Source organism: Limulus polyphemus, unplaced genomic scaffold (assembly GCF_000517525.1).
Source record: "Limulus polyphemus unplaced genomic scaffold, Limulus_polyphemus-2.1.2 Scaffold2658, whole genome shotgun sequence".
Classification (NCBI taxonomy): Eukaryota; Metazoa; Arthropoda; class Merostomata; order Xiphosura; family Limulidae; genus Limulus; species Limulus polyphemus.
The window spans coordinates 29,329-45,702 of record NW_013668268.1 but is presented as its reverse complement, the minus strand read 5'-3'; the positions used below and the strand labels follow the sequence as shown (position 1 = coordinate 45,702).

General features: G+C 31.7%; 1 protein-coding gene across 7 annotated transcripts in view; it reads right to left on the bottom strand.

Annotated features, from left to right (window-relative positions):
- The window catches only part of LOC106467552 (heat shock factor protein-like), a 57,356-nt gene that overhangs the window by 13,575 nt on the left and 27,407 nt on the right, over positions 1 to 16,374 (bottom strand). For all 7 annotated transcript variants that reach the window (XR_002612444.1, XR_002612445.1, XM_022395752.1 and 4 more), the window contains exons 3-6: positions 13,998 to 14,122; positions 6,556 to 6,759; positions 5,062 to 5,190; positions 3,176 to 3,297 (exon numbers count right to left, since the gene is read on the bottom strand). Coding sequence is in view for 5 of the 7 variants with exons in the window: in XM_022395752.1 (XP_022251460.1) it covers positions 3,176 to 3,297; positions 5,062 to 5,190; positions 6,556 to 6,759; positions 13,998 to 14,122 (580 nt within the window). In the remaining 2 variants the exon portion in view is untranslated. The remainder of the gene's footprint in view (positions 1 to 3,175; positions 3,298 to 5,061; positions 5,191 to 6,555; positions 6,760 to 13,997; positions 14,123 to 16,374) is intronic.

Sequence of the window (16,374 nt, the reverse complement as noted above, 5' to 3'; positions counted from 1 at the left end):
GCGAGTTTCTTTGTTAGGAAGGTGTTGGTAATGTTTTCTAATAAGTGTTGTGGATAGTAGTTACGTTTCAGGATGTCATGTAAGAAAGAAATTTCAGAGTGTAGATTAAGATATGTGGAGCACAGGTTGTAAGCTCTGTTTAGTAAGCATGTAATAAAGTTTCGTTTATACGTAAACAAGATAAAGCTATCAAAGTGTGTAAGGAAACCAGTGGACATCTTTTTTCAGTAAATTGATGTGGAAAATATTCATTTAAAAATTTTAATTACCAGAAACTGACAGGTAGTAACTATTTGTGGTACTGACTTTTTAAAAAGCCAAAATGCATAAAATAATATGAATCATTAATTTTTGGCTGAAAAAAGTGAAGTTTTCAAAAGTACTTAAACCTATCATAAGAATCTTGGCAAACATCTAAAACGAGATAGACTAGACCTAAATTTTAATGTAGTAGTAATAAATGATTATTTCTTCTGTACCACCAAATTCTTATGTGTACCTCAAACAAAAAATATAGGGTACACTGTACCCCAAATGATCAAATTTAAAAGACATTTTCAAACATATTAATAAAACACGAAAATAAGTAAGTGATTAATAAAGGAGTTCTTAAAGATCTAAAGATTCTTTATAAAAGAGTAGCTGAATTTGAAAGGAAGACATAGAGAAAGCTTTCCTTTTTCTTGTCTATTTTACTGAAACATGTCATCTGGCAGGTTTTAGTTCTGAAAGATTTTCATTTTTCCTGCACTTCTTGTATGTACAACATCAAGTGTGTAGTTAGTCAGGGTTTTTTTTTTCACCTCATTTCTGTTAGTTCCATTTTTAAACTTTTTTTTTGTGTGTCTGACTGTTGAATGTCACAATCTTGTCAGTTTACTCTGTTACCTTAACCCTTCTGCATGTCCCAACATTTTACAGAGTTACATTGAAAATATAATTAAACTATTTTATTATCATTGTGTATGAATAAACTTGTCATTGAAATGTAGTTTTAAAAAAACAAGATGACCTAGGTGATTACTATATTTCTTGTTTTTCATGTGTATTCTTCATTTATTATTACAAAAGCAACTAAAATGTAAAATATAGAAACTGATTGGTTAGATAAGGTAAGATAATGAAATTAATAAGAGTATAAATTCTTCATGAGGTATACTCATTAGCAGGTTGTGCATTACATAATTCAATACACTAACTTGAGATGCATGTTCATGGAGTGATTTATGGCTTGTGTGACAGGATTATTAGTTAGACATGGTTTAAAAGGCAATAAAACAGTAAAATTAAGCATAAATAGATATATACTGTTAGGACCTTTAAGCTATTTAGGATAAACAATTGGGTTTCCTGTTACAATTTGCAATCATTCTAGAAAGAAAAAAGGGGTAATTTAGATTAATTTACTAATTTATTATGGTGGTTACAATGTCGGTCAAATTGACTAAGTTAGGATAGAGAAAATAACAAATAAAGTATAAAGTTATGATATTTATTTAGAAAGTCTTAAGAGATTACGCAAATGAAATTTTAAAATTTTAAAATGAGAAAGCACTTTTAATCTAACATGAAAATAACTTTGCACTCTGAGCAGTCAACACTCTGACTCCATATATTTTGTAAAAATACTTAATTAAAAATTCAGAATTTCTGTCTACATAAGACTTGTAATGTTTACTGAAAGCACACCGAATTTTGTGAACATATATTAAGTACCTTAAGAGTTACAATGTGTATACCTTCATGGTTACAAGTTGGTTACGAGGTCACGTAAAATACACGAAACCATTGTGAAAAAGTTAACACTATATCTGCCCATCCAAAAGTTAAAGGAAATACCTGGTGTTAAAAGAGATACTAACTGAACTTAGTTTATAGTGGGTTTCTTCAAGTTTTTTTTTTTTTACTTCAAACACAAACAGAGTGATATTAAAAGTTTAATTCAATGACATGACCTTGTACAACTAGTTATGACAGATAAACTGCTCTGAATTTATTTCCACTTGGACATGATGTATCCTTAGAATTCAATTTAACAGTTTCTATGTTTTCAAGCTAAATTTAAAGTAATTTTAGTAATATATTTTTCATGAGGCAAACTAACACAGTAAAAGACAGTGCTTATGGGTGGAAATTTTACTATAGTAAATTTCATTCATATTTTCAAAAAAATTATATCAGTTCAAGTAACAATAGTACAAGAAAGATAAATTTTTATATTATATTTTGGGAAAGCTTTCACTGTTGTTTCTTCTGAGAGAACCAATAAAGCAGTAAACGTGGCAGTATTGAAGAATTTGGTTGAAATAAAACATTCCCATCTTTCTTTTGTTACACTTCTAACTTTAACTTAGTCTTTCCTTTATTTTATACCTTAATTTTATGATCTTTTCCAATTTACTGCCCCACAAATCGAATACTTACAGCTTTTTACCAAAAGTAAACAGAGTTGTAATATTCCTGAAGCCAATTCTACAAAATAAATCTGCATGAAGTAAACACTGCACAACTTCCAAATCAGCTGACAATAAAAATCTCATACAGTTTTCTCTGCCATCTATTGAGCTTTGAACATATTTTTCTTTCACAATATATAATGATCTTGATTACATGTCCTATCAATGCTGCCCTTAAAACATCCTCAATGTGAATGTTCTTTGCTATGGAACATCCACACACTTTTCAGCTAAGTCTGTCTGATACTTCCAGGAAGATGTATTATGGAGTTGAAGGATAACAAACGTGACTGATCACTGCACTCCCACACTCTGGAAACCTAAATCTTGATCTGCATGTTCAATGTGAATTTATAGAATGGTGTTCAGATGTCTTCTGAAATTAGCAGGTGTTTCAATTTTTTTGTCAAACCCCTATACCTTTTGTGTTGGCCAAGTAAAATTTTCAACTATACATATAAGAAGACAGTTGGAGACTTCACAGAGTGAAAAGCAAATAACATCAATAACAAATGAAGTTATAGCATGAAAAACACTAGTTATGGTAAAATAATAGAAAATTTTAATAATAAGAGCTATCTTGTTTCTGAGCTTGCTCTCTCTCTCTCTTAATTTCTATATTTTCAATTTGTACATAGACTAAAGTCTGAAATAAAATTTTGGATACATTTAACACCACTAACTTATATCATCTATAAACAATTAAAAAATTCCTTTACCTTCCTTCATCATCTTCCTCCAAAATACATATGGCTTCAAAACATTCTGAGCCGTGTGGATTTATGTCTTGTGTAACTTCTTCACAACAAGTTTGTGCACAGATGGCCAAACCACCTTGAAGCTATATATTGATTGAAAAACACAAGTTAGTGCTGTTCACTTTGGAAGGTTACCATTTAACCTAGTGTATGATTCTTTCACAAAGTTAGCAAGTTAAAAATGTCCAAGTTTTTCAATGCATTAACAAATATTGGTAACTTTTGAGCATAAAAGTTTTAAATATAATTCAGTTACCTAAATTAGAAGTAAAATTTAAGTAACTATTTGCTTATTGTAGACTTCATGTGAAGGATTAAAAGGACCTTCTTCACCTGTAGCATAGTTCAGAGCAATCATAATGTTGAAAAGTAGACTATGCTATGGTTGAAGGAGATATGCTAATCCAACATATGAAGCCTAGATTAGGCAATCAGCAGTAAGTTACTGTGAAGGATTAAAAGGACCTTCTTCACCTGTAGCATAGTTCAGAGCAATCATAATGTTGAAAAGTAGACTATGCTATGGTTGAAGGAGATATGCTAATCCAACATATGAAGCCTAGATTAGGCAATCAGCAGTAAGTTACTGTACTGTTAATCACAATTTAACTTTATTGATTACTCCCTTTTAAATGCTTTTTTTAAAAATACCCCCCCCCCCCTGTTAATTTCAGCATTTTATAAAGTGTACAATGCTTTGGTTTTGTTTGGCTTAATACATTTTAGCATTTCCATTTAATTTATGGTACTGTCAAATTACACATACAGTGTGTCACATCCACATAATTTTTTTTGGAAAGGTGCGACACAAAACATGATGCTAAGTATGTAAAATCTGATATTGTCAAGAAAAGGAAGGTTATTTTTATCTTGAATGCTTACAGACTTATTTAGCAGAATTACCAGTCCTCACACATTTGGCATTGTTTAGTAGATGAAAAAATAGACATGAGAAAAACATTGATTTATAAACCTTTAAGACTTAATAAAAAAAATGTGATATTTTGCATATGAAAGCATTGTAATGTTTACTTATAATCAGCCAAATTTCATTAACATTTGCTTACTAATTTAAAAGTTATAGCATGAAAACTATAACAAGCACAAGATGGTTATGAGATTGGTCCCAGAGACCAAGTCTGTGCTGAAAAGAGTTAAAAAGTCACGTTTCCAACTTTCACACAAAAATGCCTGTACATGTAACTTTTGGGGTCACCCAAGAATGCCTGTACACGTAACTTTTGGGGTTTTATTACCTAGTCTATTATCATTTATTCTACTTTAAGTTAACAGCCATATCTTAAAAACCAAAAAGAATATTTTTTTATTAACAATCCCTACCTTAAATTATTGAGTAAATTAAATGTACAGCTAGTTAAAAATACAGCTTCAAAAAAAACACACACATAAACACCAGCATTTTCTAAACGAGTACCACAGCTGGAGGATGCTCCATTTAAATTACCATATATATATAGGTTATAGGTCATTAGCTCTACTTTCTGTTAAGAGGGTAGCCCTGAAAAATGCAAATTCTGAATTATCACACTAATTTGATAAATATACATATATATATCTATATAAATAAGAGTAAATATTTTATTTTTACCTACATGAAGAGTTTATCATTGCCCTCATATACATGCCAATATCATTGAAAAATATGAAGTTTGATTTTGAAAACTTAAAATATTTAATCCATTCTATAGTTTCTATAGTCAGTCATCAAAATCATTGATACAGTAATATGAAAAAAAATTACTCTTCATTTCCCAAATTAAAATAAGTAGCAGCTACTTTTCTTATAGGTAAGTTAATGCTATTCCCCTCTTTTCAATACTACTAACCTGATGAGAGAGGCAAGACACCTTGCTACTAGTTGGCATGCTTGTCTCATTATCAGTCACCAGTGGCATCTTCCTCTTCGGTTTCACGTTACTTTGTGACTGAACCAAGGATGCAAGAAAATGCATCAGCTAATACAATAAAATGAAAGTAGAAAAAATACATTTAAAGTTTAAAAATAAGGATATGGCTTGCATACAAAGTAGCATGTGACAAAGTAAAAAATCTGCTAAGCTTAAAATTGCTCTCAATCACCATGAGTGAGCTTGTCTGACTATAAGTCTTGTTCTTTTAACTGAAATCTAAAAGCTAAAATTAACACACTCAACTTCCTATCAGTTACTGTTATACAAGTTAACAGAAGTTACAGCTAGAATCAAATGTAACCATTAACCTTTTATAACTGCTGTGTGACAGGTTAACTGTTACAGTCAGACTAAACCTAAAAAACTATTAACAACTCTTGTTATAAAACTTAAAGGATAACAGATAACATGTAAAATCAAATGAACAAACCTACTTAACTTTCTACTGTTCTATGATAAGATTTAAGTAAAAAAAATAATAATAATGAACCTATCTATATATTATTGTATGCAAGTTAACACACTAACAGATCAAATATAAAAAAAATAATGACCCTGTTTAACTTTCTGCTGTTGTATGCACATTAACACACTAAAAGGCCAAATATAAAAAAATAATGACCCTGTTTAACTTTCTGCTGTTTTATGACAAGTTAACACATTAACAGATCAAATATGAAAAAATAATGACCCTGTTTAACTTTCTGCTGTTTTATGACAAGTTAACACATTAACAGATCAAATATAAAAGAATAATGACTCTGTTTAACTTTCTGTTGTTTTATGACAAGTTAACACATTAACAGATCAAATATAAAAAAATAATGACCCTGTTTAACTTTCTGCTGTTGTATGACAAGTTAACACAGTAACAGATCAAAGCTAAAATATTAATGAACCTGTTTAACTTTCTACTGTTGGTTGACAGGTTAACATGCTAACAGATTAAAGCTAAAATATTAATGAACCTGTTTAACTTTCTACTGTTGGTTGACAGGTTAACATACTAACAGATTAAAGCTAAAATATTAATGAACCTATTTAACTTTCTACTGTTGTTTGACAAGTTAATATACTAACAGATTAAAGCTATAAAAAGAATGAGCTTGACTTTTTTCCAACAACAGCTGTACGTTAAAAATGAAATCATAATAGTTAAACAGTTCAACTTTCCATCAGCAATTGTTGTAAGACAAGTGCACAAAGGTTATCCAATTACATTTAAATAAAACTGCTTTATCACACATTAACTTCATTAAAGTTAAAGAACAATTCACCTATTTTACTGGTGCTACCAAATTATAGCTACACAAAATTTAACCTATTCAACTTGTTTTTTATTTTATTATCAATAATTGTTGTATAAAAAGATTACAAAAAAATATAGTTAGTGCTAAAACATCTGCTCACCTTTTCAAAAACCAGGTGTTGTTTGATGTGTTTTTGTTGTAATATGGCTACTTCTTTGAGCAATGTTTCATTTTGACTTTTCAGACTAATAAGAACAGAATTAGTATTTTCTTGATTGTTTTTGATATTTTCTATCTCACTGAAGACTTTTAGTATGATGTCATCTGTAAGCTGCCCTCTGTCTTGAGTTTTACCAAATGAATTCTGAAAGAACAGAAAAGCATTTATTATGTAATACTATAACTGCAACACAAAATTCATAACTCCAAACTTATCAGCGAATGTAAGTTCAACAAGGGACTTATTCTCTAATTTTTACAAAAAATAATATCTGAATAAATACACACACAAACATTGAGTGATTATAAAGGAATTTCCCATACTTAAAATGATATACCTTAAAAAAATAATTGTTCTAAAGGTGCAGACTGTTTTATTCAGGAAAGTTTGAACATGTTACACAGCATTCTTATTTGCTTTTCTTACAAATTAGCAAAGTTTTTATTTTTTTCACTTTTAACAATGCAAGTTTAGTGATTTGAATAAAATGCACAAGAGCTTGCAGAATTATGCAGATGTTGTTTAACGGTGCTATCAAAATAATGGCAGATTTACCTTGGTCAAAAGAAAATCACAAATAGAAAATGGGCACCCACTTCACTACTAATTTCTATAAGAAGTATTAATAAATTAATTTATCGAGATTGTACTAGCAAATATCTGGCTACAGGGTTTCCTCAGAAGAAATGCCTATCCAAATAAGCCCATGATGTTTAGAGGCTCTGAAAACAGCCATTAGAAATGAAATTGTGAGGATCAATGAGCATTGCCCAGAATAGTTAATGCTTCATTTAGGGATAGGTTTGAAATGCTGGTTGAGAATGACAGAAGGCATACTGATCACCTTTTGAAACACACCTTATTAAATACAAACTTCTTGAATGAAACTTATCATTTGTAATATACACCTGGCAGAATTTAGTCCCCTCCAAAGCAAAAGTGATTTTTAGGAAACTGCCATTTTAAACATTAAGAGTGGGATTTTCCTCGTAATCACCATATATGTCCGTCTGTAATCAAATTCGCCTACATTTCTACACAATAAAGAGTTTAATTCTTTTGAAGGACACTAATAAATATAAAATGAATATGAAGAACTCAGTTTACAGATAAAGTGCTATGATTCATCACGTAGCAAATCATCTAAACATTATTTAAATCTATAACATTATTATTATTATTATGATATTATAAGATAATAAAGTATTATCATCTAAACATTATTTAAATCTATAACATTATTATTATTATGATATTATAAGATAATAAACTATTATTTCTTACAAACTCCTATCATTATATCCCCACAATGGTAAGTTAACGGACTTCCAATGCTAAAATATGTGGTTTAAACAAGGATAGCCTATAGTGTAGCTTTGTGAACACCAAACCTATTATCACAAAAAAAGTGCATTCAAAGAAAAGCTAAGAATGAAAATATACATTTACATTATTAATTTGCATACTTAAAACTACCATAATTGGATGAACCAGTACAGCATACAAAATGCTAAAGATGTATTTTTAGACTTTGTCATTAGCTATTTCATGAATGCTTGAGAAATCAGGTAGTCTTCAAAAGGTTTAATAAAGAATGTGATCATACTGTCAGAAACTTACCTAAATTATAGAATGTTAACATTTTCCATCACTGAAAATATACTTTCGATAGCCATTTACCTCATCTCACATAATAGCTTTCCTCACTTTGTGTTGCACTCAATTTTGGCTCACAACTAGCCTTGAGGCTCCCACCTAACATCACATTTACATGTGGTATAGCTTCATTGTAGCATGCAACAACTCTCCACCAATAGGAGTGTGAGACATCCTCCTAGTGAAGCTGACTCCATTTACACTGTAAAGCACAATTATCACTTAGACATTAGTCAAAAAATAAAGTGCACCAGAAGTGGAGATAATGGGTGGGAAGTGTAAGAAGAGATACTTATCTATTGGAAATACATTTTCAATATTGGAAAATGTTAACTTCCAATATGGATACCTTACCTCCACTCACTTAATAGATAGAATCTCACATTAAAATGGTGAAGGGACTGGTGTAACATGACCTAGATGAGCACTCTTAAAAAGGTTCCTAAAGAGTGCTGATGGAGTGTGATACCCTAATTTATAGGATCACACTCATGTGAGACCACACCCGATCTTTACGAAGTATACTCTTCACCCTCTGTAAAGATATGTGTAATCCAAACAGAAAATATGCAGGTCCAACCAGTAATTGGATGTACCAAATGGTGTTGATCATATTTGGTGTGTCAACTCCAGTCCAAAACTAGGCAGCATTGTGTATTTATCTACTAGTTCACAGTAGGAGGGTCCCAACATCTTCACCTCAAGAACAGGAAGCAGTAGGGAAAACCTGGGCTGGGCACATGTGTGCAGACCCAGAACACAACCAAAACCAGAACACTCAAGGACCCAACATCTGGAAAACGTTAGGAAGAGGGAATGCAAACATAGTGGGTCAGCTCTAATCCAAAACTGGTCTTTAGTGGGGGGGGGGGGACTACTAACTACATGTGTAAGGACTGTGTTGGCAGGTAGCATCAGGTATTTATCTTCTGGTCCAACAGAACACTACTGCCCTATTCTTAATTGAGTGAAAGTAGTAATGCTCAGGAGGATGCCTTCTAGTTCCTCCACCCCAGCAGTTAAGAAGTAGTAAGTGACAAGGGCTCCCATACTCCATTAGAGGAGGGGGGCAACAATGTGGTGGAGAATCCAGAGGAATGCAACACCTTAAAACTTTGTAATGGGTGATCACAAAAAACCTATTCTGAAAAGAAAGCTGGTCCTGGTTTATTCAACTAGGACCCAAGGAATGGGCAGCAATCCAAACACTGCTTTACTCATGATAGTCCACGAGTTGGTATAATCTGGAATGGAACTTAATTATAATGCAATATTCAGGAAAGAACCCTCTATCAGTTTTGTGGAACCCCATCTCATCAGTGAGTGTTATAGACTTGTAACCCTTTAAACACTTTTTTTTGCAAGTCACTGTGTTACATTCAAAATGTAAATAAACACCTTTACTAAGTGAATTAAATTAACATTATAATGTATGTTATGATTCAAAGTTTTTTGTTATCTACATTTTAAGTCCTTTATCTCAAAAGAAACCTCTGAAAACCTAGTTAAAACTTCAGATGTATTGTCACGTGACCAATGAGCCATGAAAATTATCTACTTTGGCACTCTATCTTCAATAATACAATGGTAGTTGTGTAGATGTACATCTAGAATGCTGAAATGTTTACATAATCTTTTGACTTGCATATTTCCAAGATCTCTAACTGAAAGAAGCTGAAACAAGTAATAATTTTTTTTCAACCCCTGACAGGTGTCATGCCCTCCTAAAACAGATTTATTTGAACTTTGTAGCCTACATGTCAATGTTACATACACTTGTGTATAGTTATTAGAAAGAGCTCCTTTTACACTATAATCTAACAATGGTTATTTTGAATTTGCCACCCCATTATCGTCATGGAGTACATGTAACTGACTGCAGTATTGTTAGCTACTTAATTGACTACAGCACTTACGGTTATTTCTTACCTAAATATGTTATAGTTAGAAATACAGTTTAAATTGTATTTAGGTCTTATTATTACATTTTAGTTAATTATGTATTAGTTATGTTTTAAAATGCATAATTGAAAAGTTTAAACATTTTTTAAATATAAACCATACTTTATGTCAGTTCTCAAGACTTAAGATATTGCAAGGTGCATGAAGATTTTGCCGATGGGTTGTGCGTGTCTGCCAAAGACACTGTAATATGCCTCAAGGGCACTATTGACTTGTGTTGAGATGAAGAATAAATGGTAAAGGACAAGAAAGGAAAATAAAACATTAAAAATCAACTATACATGAAAAGGTTTAAGTCATGAAATTACTACTATAACCAAAACCATATCTTTAAAGATATTCTACAAAAAATTAAAAGACATATACTTTTTTCCTATTTCCTAATTTTAATCATTTCATTGCATGTTTATGATAATAGCTAGAGTTAGTTATATGGTAGAGAAAATTAAAAATAAACATTTACCTTAAAGCACTTTTGATGTTCATTTAGGAGGTTCTAGAGGTTATGCAAATGAAATATGAAACTACAAGATGAAGAAAAGTATTTTTATACTTAAAATGAAAATCACCTTGCACTCAAAATATTTTCACAGTTTTACTGCAGGCTTGTTAACTTTCCCGATTATGATATCTCCCAATATCAACCTTTTTTAATAAATTAGCAAAAAAACAGTCACAAAATTCAACTTCACAGAGTGCCAACTAGGATAAAGTAAATATTTACTCATTTTGGATGACATTGTTATAATTTGTTGTTATACTATCTGCTTGTTGTATCATATTCCAATGCATCGAGTTAATAGGCATTTTCAATGGTGAGAAAGATCATAATAGAGAACAAAACTGATTTAGGGCATGACACAGTATGTGTCCTTTTAAACTGCAAGTTTAACTCAGATTTTGATTCCTCAACCAGCATATACAAGCCCAGCAAGCAGGTATTGAAAGATGCCAAAAGTGCAACATACGAATATAACAAAGAACATTAATTAGGATATGTGTATTTTTCAATTCTTACAATAAAAGTGTATAACAATATTAGTAGATGACTGTTATTCTCTTAGTATATAAGCCCACTGTAAATAATAACATCATTTCAATCTTATAGGTGTAAATAAATGTCTAAAGTTCCCCAGAATGTATAAAAGTGCACTTTTGTTTTCTAAATTTTCTGGTCTAGATTAATAGTAAAATGTAAAGGACAGGAAAGGAAAATAAAACATTAAAAATAAGTTTTACGTGAAAAGGTAAAGATCTGAAATTATGAATATAACCCAAAAAAAAAATATTTTAAGATTATTCGATAAAAGATATGCACATATTTCTATTTCTTAATTTTAGGCATTTCATTGCATTGTATGTTGATGATAATAGCTAAAATTAGTGATGTGGTAGAGAAAATGAAAAATAAAATATAAAAATTTACCTTAAAAACACTTTTCAAATAATATTTAAAAACTAAGATAAAAAAAAGTATTGTATACTTCACATGAAAATCACCTTGCAGAAGAACTATTCAGAGTGAGTGCAAATAACTACAATAATGAATTTTTAGTAGAAATAGTAGCAAAAATCAAAATTAAAAATTATATTTTTATGCAACTTTCAAAAAGTTCCTGTCAAACTCCTTCCAATAGTTTTAATTTTGGAAACATTACATGAGTTACATTATGTCCTCACGATATAAGGACTCAGCGACTAAGGTATTACGACAAAGTAATCAAACCATTAATTTTTTCATAACAGAGCATTACAGTAGGAGTTTAACACAATCTTGAAACAAAACATCAACTTATTTCACAATTAAATAAATCTAGAACATAATAAAGTAATCAAACCATTTGTTTTTTTAACCCTTTCACAACAGGTTCATGTATTTTACAACCTTGTAACCATGAAGGTATACATACTATAACTCTTAAGGTACTTAATGTAGCTTCACACAATTTGGCAAGCCTTCAGTAAACATTACAAGTCTTTTATAGACAAAAAATCAATATGTTTTGTTATTTTTACTAAAAATTTGTCTGTAAATATATGGAGTCACAGTGTTGACTACTCTGAGTGTAAAGTGATTTTCAAATTTCACTTGCATAACCTCTAAAACCTCCAAAATAAATACCAAACTTTTTTTCAGAAAACTATATACTATATTTCTTTTCTCTACCATAACTCTATACAGAGGTCAGTCAAATTAACCAACCCCATAACCACCATATAAAATTAGAATCTCAATTTAAATTACCCATTTTTCTTTCTAGAATGACTGCAAATTGTGACAGGAAACCACAATTGTCTATCCTACATAGCTTAAAGCTTGTAACAGTATACATCTGTTTATACTTCATTTTATTGACATTTGAACCATATTTAATTAAATTAATTAAATAATGGATCTAAGAAAATAGAATAAAAACATACAAAAAGCAAGCAATGATCTATAACTATTATAATTTTTCTGGCTTCCTAACGATGTGATAAGAGCTTTAAAAATTCATCTAAGCTTATTGATGTGATTCCCTGGGAAAAAATTTGAAAATGAACAACAAAATAGACAATGTCCTGTACAGAAAACAATATAATATAATGCATCATTTGATAGATTAAAACTTTGACTTTCTACTGGCAACTTGTGAAAGAGAGGATGTAACAGGTGGGCATGGCAAGTGGATCTGATTTTCTAGTTTATGGCTTCATAAACAAATAAAATTGAAAGCTATAAAAATTATGCTTTGCCTAAGTAACATTTATATCATAATAAATAATTCATGTTAAATTCTGTAGTTCTCAGATGGATGGAAAATAAATTAGAGAAGAGGGACGACCTAGAGAGCAAATGTCAATTCTCACACTAGGAGAGATTGAGGATATTTCCTTATAAAAGTAAGAACATATATAGTATTATGATTTGATTTATTAACTACGTTTTGATGCCAAGTTTATTCTTATACATTGATAACAAGGTAATTTAATAAAATTTTGAATGTAACTCTGTAATAAATTTTGACGTGCACTTTGACCTACCTCAGCAGACATTGTGAAACCTGAAACTGAGGCCTAGTGTTATAACTGCTGTCTACTTATGGTGAAAAAATTATCAACTGCCATAAGAAGACAAAATACATATGAACAAAGTAGAATTTGGAAAACAGAAACAACTCAAAAACAAATGAGTAGAAACTTCAACTTGAAACAGAAATTAATTGGTGAACAAGCCCAATCAAAAATTGTGCAATCACATGGAAAATGTAAAACACACGTCTATACAAGAGAATGGCAATCAAGAAAGTCAGGATTGTGCCGCACTAGTATAAAGGGCACAATGGGATTGGTGGAGGATGGTCACATAATCAGCACATGTTGCTGCAATGACACAAAAAATATAGGAGTATAAAAGACTGGTGCACATTTATAAAAATTTACCAATGCCTGCAGGGCAAATGAAAATTGAGAAGAGATAGTACCATTTCAGAACATAAACATAAAAAATTGAAACTGTATACCTGCATTGTTGTGAACCAAAACATCGAAATTCTTTACAAATTTCTCAAAGACACTTATGCCAATGATATAATTTGTTCATCTGAGAAATATGAAGAACAAAATATTAAAAAGTGTCTGCAAATTATGAAGAATTTTTGTGTGAAATGTTCACAAAATTGCAGTTTTCTAAAGAACATTGTAGCAATGTAGGCAAGATAACTTTAGATACTTTATTACTGCTGAATTAAATACTTTGTTTCTAAATAATAAAACTGATATACCTTTCTCCTTATGAATTCAAGTAGTTTCTTTTGTCCTCTTTGGAAAAACTGGTGATAAAATTCGACTTCATAATTATTAGCATTATTACTATAACTTTCCATTCTTGTGATCTTCTTAAATCCATCTGTAAAATAAAAGTATAAAAATTTGGATAAACTTTTTACATCTTAAGTAACATCCATACCTTGTGTATGTGTAATACTTTCAAACATTTTTTAAATATAACATTTCAAGATTCCTGCTTCATAGATTAATAATTAACCTTAAAAATTGTGTTTGATAAGTTTGTCTAACGTGAATAACGTGCTACAAAATTTTTTTTCATTCCAAACAAATTACTTTGTTAGAAGTTAACATTTTCTAACACTGAAAATGTATTTCCAATAAGTACTTACCTCAGCTAACCCATAGCTATCTCAGCCTTCATTTGCCCTCTAGGCATTGGTAATTTGTTTTTTATAAATGTGCACCAGTCTTTTATACCCCTATATTTTTTGTGTCATTGCAGCAACATGTGCTGATCATGTGACCACCCTCCACCAATCCCATTGCACCCTCTATACTAGCACAGGTAGCTCCCTCTACCCATGCGGCACAATCCTTACTTTCAAGAATTGGTATATACAAACCTAAAAACACCAGCAAATCAGTGGAGAGGAAGGGAGGTAAGTACCTATTAAAAATACATTTTCAGTGTTAGAAAATTTTAGCTTCCAAAACAATATTACCTCCACTCCACCATAGCTAGAATCCCACATTGAAAAAAGTGGAGGGGCTGGTGCAGGTGCAAAAACAAATAATCAAGCAGAGAATGACTGCTATGAAAAAAGCAGGTGTGCCACAATTAAAATATGAGGCACATCTGCAGGGTATAGCACTACTTCTGGAGAGGTATGCTCTTCAACCAGTAAAAAAGACAAGACAAACAGGGAGGAACCAAACAGAATACGTGGCTAGGGATAGGCCAAGTGTGGTACACCCAGGCAGAAAACATCCAGGGGAAGCACCTTGGCATAGAAGATATTATGCCAAGTGCAGTCCAAGGACAAAAACAACATGGAAGCACTTTGCATAAGTTTGTAAAATCAACAAGTGCAGTCTGCCCAAGCAAAAACATTCTCAGTGTTAGAAAATTTTAACTTCCAAAACAGTATTACCTCCACTCCTCCATAGCTAGTCCACCCATGCAAAAACATCTGGGGGAAGCTCCTTGGTATAAATTAGATTATGTCAAGTGTGGTCCATCTGGGTAGAAAACATCCAGTGGAAGCACCTTACATAATAGATTTCATACCATTTTGTATGTATAATATGCAGCATAACGATAATAGCCCTCTTCTCATCAAGTGATTACATATGGCTATAAGATTGTGTTATCGTACAAAACCCAATCTAAGGAAACTTCCACAGTCCACCACTCCAGCAACTGGGAACCAGAAGTGGCAAGGATCCCCATGTCCCACTAGAAGAAAGGGGGACAGCAGGTTGGAGGGTGTGGAGGAACAATCCACCTGATACAGTGCAATGGATGTCCGAGTTTTCCTATTTTGAAAAGCAGAAAGACCGAGATTGGAAAAATCATGGGTCAGTAAGGATGGGCAAAAATCTCTATCTGCTTTGCTCATGAAGTCCATGAGTGATGGTCCACAGAATATTATATACAGAAACACCCCATCTTCACATTGAACATTGGAGAAGTATACAGATATAGTGCTAAGATACAAGTTTCAGCATACCTGACCAGGCAACACCCACCACCAGGTGGGATCCTGAAATATGATGTATAAGCAATGATAGAAGAGAAAAAAAAAATAATATGACAACTTACCCCAGTCACAAGCAAACAGACATGTGTAGAATCACCACAGGAGAAAGACTATCTGCCCGAGGTATACACAGCAAAAATGTGCAGAGAAAGTGTGATTATAAGGAGTTTTGTCTACATACAAGCCTGAATTATCTTCTCCAAAAGACGGTGGTGTTGAGCAGCTAAACACAGAGGTAGATGATGAATTAGGTGAGAAGAAACAATATGTAAATGGAGACTGGTAAGGGACACATCCAAATACGCCAAGTGTAGGAGTTAACGAACTCAACCCGTGAGCATAAGAGAAAAATCAGATGAAACAATGAGACAGGAACTAGAACAATGAAAGGAGACAGTAAGAGCCAAACAACAGAACATGGAATTAATAGGACAAATAAGATAATCCAGAAACAAATGGGAAAAGGAAGGAAATAGGAGAAAGGCAAAACAACCTACATGAGCAGCCAAAGTCCAGGGATGGAATGCTGGATCCAGATAAGAAAAAAAAACGAGAAATAGTAAAGGATGGCATAAAAATTGGAACGGCAAAGACCGCATGCCAGGAGGGG